Source organism: Panthera tigris, chromosome A1, assembly GCF_018350195.1.
Source record: "Panthera tigris isolate Pti1 chromosome A1, P.tigris_Pti1_mat1.1, whole genome shotgun sequence".
NCBI lineage: Eukaryota > Metazoa > Chordata > Mammalia > Carnivora > Felidae > Panthera > Panthera tigris.
The window spans coordinates 197,089,079-197,097,626 of record NC_056660.1 but is presented as its reverse complement, the minus strand read 5'-3'; the positions used below and the strand labels follow the sequence as shown (position 1 = coordinate 197,097,626).

At 37.6% G+C, this 8,548-nt stretch overlaps 1 protein-coding gene across 1 annotated transcript; it reads left to right on the top strand.

Annotated features, from left to right (window-relative positions):
- Window positions 1-3,912: 3,912 nt before the first annotated feature.
- LOC102962190 (serine peptidase inhibitor Kazal type 9) lies at window positions 3,913-8,185 on the top strand. The gene is made up of 4 exons (XM_007093707.2): window positions 3,913-3,989; window positions 4,726-4,754; window positions 6,742-6,869; window positions 8,117-8,185. Exons 1-4 carry the CDS (start codon window positions 3,935-3,937, stop codon window positions 8,160-8,162), a joined length of 258 nt encoding a protein of 85 aa, XP_007093769.1. The 5' UTR covers window positions 3,913-3,934; the 3' UTR covers window positions 8,163-8,185.
- The last annotated feature ends 363 nt before the right edge of the window (window positions 8,186-8,548 follow it).

Here is an 8,548-nt window from a genome sequence, read left to right as displayed (position 1 = left end):
GTGCACATCAACGGGTCCTAAACTCTGGCCAGTCTTCCCCAGAAGCAGAAGAGGTTTAAGCAATTATAATCCCACCCAGCCCAGCCTTCCAACACCCTCCACAGAGTCACCTCTATATTAGTTCTCCTCTAATTTTGTGTCTAAAATCTTGAGATTCAAGTCTCTTCTTGGGTTTCAATTTAGATGACTGCCTTATTCCCTAGAGATTCTCTCTTTATGGCCCTGTAACTGTATGTGAACTTGTTCCTTCTAGATCATCCTCTTTCCCTTCTCTTCTCCCTTCTGCATTCACACTCTTATAACCAAAGCCAAGTATCAGGCTCTGATCTAGACAAACTCTCCCTCAAATAGTACTTGCCTCACTAAACCCCTATCCCACCTTCTGGAGCCTGAGGGTGGAATTTGGGAACTTCTCACCTAGACCAGTGATCTTTAAATTATCCTGTGGAGCCCTAGGGTCTCCATGAGAGTGACTCGAGGGCCACTATAGGAAGATGGGGATTAGGAAACCAAGCTGCCACATTCCTTCTTTAAGTAACAGAGAGCCTCTGTGATCTGTTTAGTGTATTATTCTTCCATATAATATTTTCCAGTTCCACTATGCACTCTTGTGACCTTGGGCAAGTTATTTATGTTCTCTGAGCTTCACTTCTTTTATTTGTAAAGTCTTAATAGTAGTAGTGTTTATCTCATATAGTTTTAAAATTTAAATAGGTTAATATTCATACAACAATTCCAAAAACTACCTGACACATACTTAGTGCTCAGTAAATATTATTACTGTCATTGCTATTGTCATTAAACAAAGTATTTTGCCATTAAAAAAGACAAGTTCAAAAATGTGGATAGAGATCATTCTCACATTCAATAAAGGAATTACCTCTACAGGGTCCCTGACAAGTATTCACTTGACTTCCAATGAGAGATTAAAATGATAAGATCCTCATTACCTGCAGTCATTATCAAACATTGCTGATCATCACAAAGTTTCTTTTGCTATCAGTGCCAATCTATTATTTCCAGTAGGCCACAAAGATACATCATCTGCATATTTTAAGACAGTTCCTAAGTGCTTCCTGATCTTTTCTTCAGACCACTGTCACTGTTATTGTCTTCGCTATCTTGATCATCATCATCAAATACCAAAATTTTTTAAGAGCTTACTTTGTGCCAGACCCTGGATAAGTACTTACATATATATCTCATTTGAAACTTACAACAAGCTTATGATAATGGTGTCATTAACTTTATTTTGTAAGCTTGTTAAAGAAAAATTATTTGGCACTTATTAAAATGGTAGGGAAGGTGCCATTCAAGGTATAGTCTTGAATGCTCCTATTGCAATAAGAAAGAGAGAGTGCTCAACTCCGAATATAATAAGTGGGGATTTATAGCCAAGGAGCAAGTTGAGGGAGTCAGTAGATGGAAAATTACTAACATTAGTTATCAAGGACAGGGAGGATTCTTGCTAAAGGTTGGCCAAGAATTTATATACTAAAAGTGGGGAAAATAACTTGATCAGATATCAAGGGTAGAGCAATGACTAAGCAGGATTCTATGCTAATACAGAAAGGGGAAGGCAAAAGGCATGAGATGGAGGTGAGGTGGGGAGCAAGGTTAAGGCCTAGTCAAGAAAAGGACTCAGAGGAGCCTAACTAAAGTTTAGTCAAGAAGAGAGTCCTTGTTAAGCTATAATGAAAACAGTGGGAAAGTTTCTCATTATTCATGCTATACCCAAGTTGAAATATACCCATTTCTTTTGTTGTTGTTTTGTTTTTATTTTTATTTAAATCCAAGTTAGTTAACATACAGTGTAATAATGGTTTTAGGAGTAGAATTTAGTGATTCATCACTTACATATAACACCCAGTGCTCATTTCAACATGTGCCTTTCTTAACGCCCATCACCCTTTTAGCCCATCCCCCCACCCAACACCCCTCTCACAACCCTCTATTCTCTGTATATAAGCGTCTCTTATGGTTTGCCTCCTTCTCTATTTTTATCTTATTTTTCCTTTCCTTCCCCTATGTTCATCTGTTTTGTTTCTTAAATTCCACATGTGAGTGAAATCATATGGTATTTATCTTTCTCTAACTGACTTATTTCACTTAGCATACTACATTCTAGTTCTATCCATTATGTTGCAAATGGCAAGATTTCATTCTTTTTGAATACCAAGTAATATTCCACTGTGTGTGTGTGTGTGTGTGTGTGTGTGTGTGTGTGTGTGTGTGTGTGTGTATACCACCTCTTTATACATTTGTCAGTTGATGGACATTTGGGCTCTTTAATTTGTAATATAGTTTCTAAGAGTAAATGCTCATTAATGTTTACTGAATGATTAAATGAACATTAAGAAACTAAAGTTATTAGGAGATAAAGAACTTGCCCAAGGTCATGTAGGGAATGGTGAAGCTGACAATGAATTTAGCTCTGCAAGACTCTTAGAGTTTCAACTCTCAGTAGTATTAAGATGTCTGACCCCCCAGACCAGCATAGGTTCCAGCTGTCTTCATCCTTTTGAAGGGAAGCAACTGTGAATTTCAGTCTCTCAGTCTTTGACACCACTTCCATTGGTGGTATAAACAGTGTCTTACAACTGTCTACCAAAACTGCAAAAGCTGCTTGCAAGGTCTTCTCATAGAGTTGCTCTATTTGAAAATTGGCACATTTCAAAATAAGTGTCCTTGTAGCCTTTATCAAAGATTTCAAATGAAAAATAGTTTGATAAAGTGCAATTAAATGTATTTAAACCACGACCAAATGATTGGTGGCTTGTCTATTAAAAATTATTGTATTAGCATAAGATGTCACTGGACTTGTATGTACCTACAGCCCATGGAAAAGTCAACATCTCATTCTTTTTTTTCGAGAGAGAAAGAGAGAGGGTACTCACTCATGAGCAGGAGATGGGAGAGGGAAAGAGAGAATCTTAAGCAGGTTCATATCCAGTGCAGAGCCCAACATGGGGCTCAATCTCATGACCATGAAATCATGACCTGAACTGAAATCAAGAGTCTGACATTTAACTGACTGAGCCATCCGGGCACCCCAACATCTCATTCTTGAACCTTGAGCCTGTGCTTCAGGTACAGTCAAGCCACTGCAGCCAATAAATCCATTATTGGTTAAGATGGTCACATAGCTCTTTATTATTGCCTTTGAGGAATCCCTTCTTCCAAGGTTCCTTGATAAGGAAATTCCACCAGAGATCTGGCATTAAATGAGGAGTGACTATTCAACAAGTCCACCCATCTTACCATCTCCTCAAATTTAGAATCTTGGAGAAATGATCCCCCTGCTAAGAGCATAAATCATTGCTTGTTACTGCTGAATAAAGACTTGGGTGTTGATACCTTTTCTCTGTGCCCAGTCTAGAGTCTCAACTGGCAATATTTCCCATTTGGTGCTGGAGAAGATAGGAGGAAAGAGGGGAAACTGGGAAAGTGTCAAAAGAGGGGAAACACAGAAAGCTGCCATGCTGGTGAGTGTTCCTGGAAAAGTAGGGCAACCAAGAATATGTAGTAAACTGGGTGAAATGACTTAACTTCTTTCTGACTTCACTTTCTCGTCTGTAAAACAAAGAAAATTGTAGTAACTGACAGATTTGTTATGAAGATCCAATCATATAACAGCTGTGAAAGCACTCCATCTTTCAAGTATGTAAAGAAACAAAGAAATAACAGTTTTATTGGGTTCTATGGTCTATTAAAATGAGCAAACATGAGCAACCATCTGATTTCACAATAAAAGAATTCCCATACTAGCATATGTCTCTGACCTCCTCCCAGGATTCTGTTTCTGGAAATAGTTACTTCACAATTGAGGCAGGAACTCTTGTCAATATATAAGGTAGAACCCAAGTGGGCAGAGCAGACGGCAGAAAGTTACTTGTTTTGCCTCCCTCTGACTGCCCTTGGCCACTTCAGCAGCATGAAAGCAACAGCCTTTGCCCTGCTCTTGGCTTTGGCTTTGACATCCATCTTCAGTGAGTATCTCCCTTATTATACCCACCCTTCCCCGATACTAATAGCTCACGTTGTCTTCTGCTCACAGAATTCTGGGATAAACACAGATACATAGATAGTAAGGCAGGTTTTTTGAAATGCATTATTTTGTCTCTACCAATAAATCACTAAATGATACTATCTCTGGGGCTAAATGGTTAGCTAAGGCCAAAGTCTCATCCATATAAATATTTTGTATAACTTCTTTGGTAAGTGTACATCCAGACTTTGCTTTGACTTGATATCACCATTTATGGGGATGCCATTTCTTCATAAAACAGTCTCATCCATTGTTTGGCAACATGAACTATTATTATTTTTCATTGAGTTGAACTTTGCCTCCCTAGAATTTTCAACTGCCACGTATTCCTGCTACATAACAGCAGACATTCCCTAAATATAAAACCACTTCTCTGGTGTTTTTTTTCCCCCAATATTTCCTAAACTCTGATTATGAGGTAGGAAAGAACTTCTCAGTATTATAGTAGTTTCTCTTCATTATTATAGTAGTTGGCTATGCTCTAATCCCACTCCAAAAAAAGAAAAAAAAATATGTGCTAAGCTTCAACCTTTGATATTATATTGATACACAGCTCTGAAGAGAGTCATATTTTTGACAGTCTGAGAGCTGAAACATAAATAAAAGATCATTTTTCTACTAAGATGAGGTTCTTCCAAAGTTTAATTTAGTTTCTCTTGTCTTTGTTTTTCTTACAGATGTAGAATGTGCCACACGCCCTCAACAGGTCAGTACATCCATCTTGATATAAAGGTCCTACTTCTATGTAATTTTAAAGCCAGTATCAATAAGGAAACATTTGCTACTATACATTAATTAAATTGCTACATGTTTGAAGAAGTTTTTAAGTATCAAAACTGGTTTTATTTAAAAAACTATTAAGAGACCTTTCTGAACGGGACATAATAGAACAAAGTGGTTAGATACCTAGCATTCGAGTTATAAAGTCCTGAGTTTGTATTCTAGCTCCCTGATTGTGTGGCCATGGGCACTAATACTGGGTTCATAAGCTTATTGTGAGACTTAAAGCCACAACGCTTGAAGAGAGGTGAGCGTAAGCACCTGGCACGTAGTAAAGCTCAATAAGGACAAGTCATGATTGTTGTAATTGTTAAATGGGTCAGACACATCTTTCTTCTTTATCTTAGAGAATGAAGATTTTAATTGAACCTTCCCTTTATGACTCATATTAAGTAATAACTATTGTTGAGAAATTCTAGCTGTGGTGGTAAAAACTTTAAACCAGGAGTCAAGCATTTTGGGTTCTAGACCAAGCTCCGTGACTTTTCAGCTGTGTGATTCTGGGGCCCAGGCAGCTCCTTTCATCTCTTTGAATCTTTTGTTTTACCTATTAAAGAGAATAATAGGATTCTCTATTCTATTCTCATGATTTACTGGTTGCTTGAGAATGAAAAAGATTCATGAAGAGGAAGCCTTGGGAGTCTCCTTGTACATATCACATTGAGTCCTGGTACTGGGGTTTGAGCAGGCAAGAAGTGAAGTCATGCTGAAATATACTCACCAGGGAGCCCTGTAATTCTCATTCTCCACCATACTCCACTAGGCCCTGCGGTCCTTCTGCCATTTTGTCACGCATACTAATCTCTGTATTGCCAGCTCTCAGCTCAGCCCTAAAACTTAGAAGGTGCGTGGTGTAAAGCAACCAAAGGAATGAAATGATTAATTAACGGAACATAGCTGAAGGGGAAGATGAATTTAACTTGAAGTTTGACCATATTTCATGCTATCCAAGTGGAGACAATCAAATCGTAAAATCTTACATGTGGAATTCAGAGTCAGAAAAACTGGAAATGTAGAGTCTTCTGAATAGAGCTGGAGTTTGTGTAGGCCAAGGGATAAAGATAATAGCTATTATTTACTCAGCATTTTCCATGTCACAAAGTGCTAAGCATTTTACATGTATCTTCTTGCTTATATATATATTTTTTGCTTTAACCTTACACTGTAGTTATTATTGTCCTCACTTTGCAGGTAAAGAAATCAAAGCTTAAAGAAGTAAAATGATTGTCCCAGAGTCATATCCCAGAGCACATCAGGATTTGAATCCTGATGTGTTTGACTTTTACTGTTCACATTCTTCAGCTTGCTCATAGATGAAAAACCCAGAACATTCTTTCTTGGTGATTGCATCCTTGCTCCTGCAGAGAGCTTTATACGCTGGCTTTGCTCCTGCATATAGAACAGTGGTTCTCAACTACAAGAGTAAAATACATGTGACTGTCTGTGTGCTGGTTAAGTGTATAACAAGTCATTTGTTACCAATAATTAATGGTAAAAGTCGCTAATGATGTGCTAGTTCTTAAAACTATAGTAGGTATCCCTATAATACATCTCACTGTTGCATTCAGATAGAATTTTTTAAGCGAAAGAGAGGAATAGCAGGATGTGTAGAACACTAACCCCATGGGAATGGTTACATCTGTGAATTGGCCGTGGATGTTTTTAAATTTTAATTTTTAAATAAATAGTGATTTGGTTACAAGCTGCCATAAAGAAGTTTATCACTCATGATTTTATATCTGATGTAAGAAATCTTCACACTTGATATATCTCAAAGGCGTTTGATGAGGAATAGGAAACAAATGACCATTAGACTAGGAAACAAACGATTGGCAAGCCCTCTAAGCTTGCTTGGGAAATCCTAAATCTTGGGAATAAAGATTCAGTTGAAGGCTTTTAATATGTATTTCCAGGTTGACTGCAGTAAATATGAGAAGTTCCCACGGAGAGAAGAGGGATTTTGTTATGAAATATATGCACCAATTTGTGGATCTGACGGCAAAACTTATGCCAATGATTGCTTCTTTTGTTCTGAAGTTCGGTAAGTACTGAAATGTTTTTCTTTTCTGTATTTAAGGTGTAATTGTGTGTTACGACAAATATATGTCCACTAGAGAAAGTGGTTTGGGGAATAATGAATGTGTGAATATGATGAATATGTAAAATTTGGGGTCGCTAGTGTCACTGGATCTCTACATATTCTGGCACTAAGAGTAAAGCAAAGAATCCGAGAATCTTTGAGTTGGAAGGAAATTGGAGGGGCGCCTCATTCAACTTCCACCTACTAATCTATTGCTTGAACTCCCTCTGCAAATAATTCATGTCATCTCAGAGTCTATGCTTGATTATTTCCAGGGACAAGGAACATCCCTCCTGTTAGGCATGCCAGTCCAGTCATATGTTAGAATGAACCAGATTTACTTGTTCAGCTTTAACCATTAAGTTTAGATATGTTAGAGCCCCCTAATTATTGGCACAAAAGGCGACAATAACTAAAAATCCTGAAGAAATTGTTCTGTTTCAGAGGGTGACTTCTCAACAAAATATATTTTGGAGCTATAATAAAAATTGAATTTGAAAATCAGGTAGCCAAAATTAGCTTAAAGGTAACAAAGTAATCATCTGAAAGATGTGTTAGTGTCAGATCAAAAAATATAAGGGGTGCCTGGGTGGCTCAGTCAGTCAAGTGCCGACAGCTCAGAGCCTGGAGCCTGTTTTCGATCCTATGTGTCCACTTTCTGCCCCTTACCCCACTCACGCTCTGTCTCTGTCTCTCAAAAATAAAATAAACATTTAAAAAAATTTTTAATATAAGATGGTGTATGATATACTAGAATGTATAGAAACATATACATCCTTTTAAGTATTTTCAAAACATACATGAGTGAAAACAAACACCTAATATATGTGGCATACTGTCCTGGTTTTTTTCTTATCAGAAAAAATAGTTTTATGAAAAGTTACATTTGATGGAAAGTGCAAAATGTGACTTTAAGACAAAATCATTTATGGAAAAAAGGTTTCTAAGCGAGTCTCCTTTTACTAGAAATTCATTAAATATGTTTTCAGGGATATAAACTGATTGTGACATATTTTGAGCATCATCCTCACATAACCAGCACCAGTTGCTCAAGTATTTCTAAATTGCAGTCACCCACCCCCTTTTAAAAACACCAATAAGTGGAGAGACTTGGGTACATTACTGGGGGGTTCATTAGCGAAGTTTGGATGCTAATAAAACGTCTACGGCCTCAGCAATTTTCATCTGTTGCTATTTTCTCTCCACAGGAAAACTAACAACAAACTGAAATTTGTACATTTTGGAAAGTGTTGAATCTATCTTCTGATTCCAAGGCACATGAAACATATTTCTTCTCCCATATAACCTATGCCATACTGCCTAATCTTGTCACCAGTGTGTCTTGATTTCTTTGCGAAATAAAGTAGACATATGGGAAATAAATGTAGGTCTGACATTTTTTGTTCAGGAGTTGAATCTTCCAGATTTGTTTTACTTTTGATGATGTCTCATAGACCATCTTAGGGCCACATCTTGGGAGAAAAGGGTTGATTAAGAACAGTAGTGGGGCTTCTGGGTGGCTCAGTCGATTAAGTGTCCAATTTCGACTTCTGTTCGGGTCATGATCTCATGGTTTGTGAGTTCGAGCCCTACATAAGGCTCTCTGCTGACTGCACAGAGCCTGCTTTGGATCCTCTGTA

Bases quoted from the DNA above. Each gene is read 5' to 3' on its own strand.
- LOC102962190 (XM_007093707.2), top strand. From the start codon at position 3,935: ATGAAAGCAACAGCCTTTGCCCTGCTCTTGGCTTTGGCTTTGACATCC. The intron at 3,990-4,725 runs GTGAGTATCTCC...TTTTTCTTACAG, and splicing joins GGCTTTGACATCCATCTTCA to ATGTAGAATGTGCCACACGC. The intron at 6,870-8,116 runs GTAAGTACTGAA...TTCTCTCCACAG, and splicing joins TTCTTTTGTTCTGAAGTTCG to GAAAACTAACAACAAACTGA.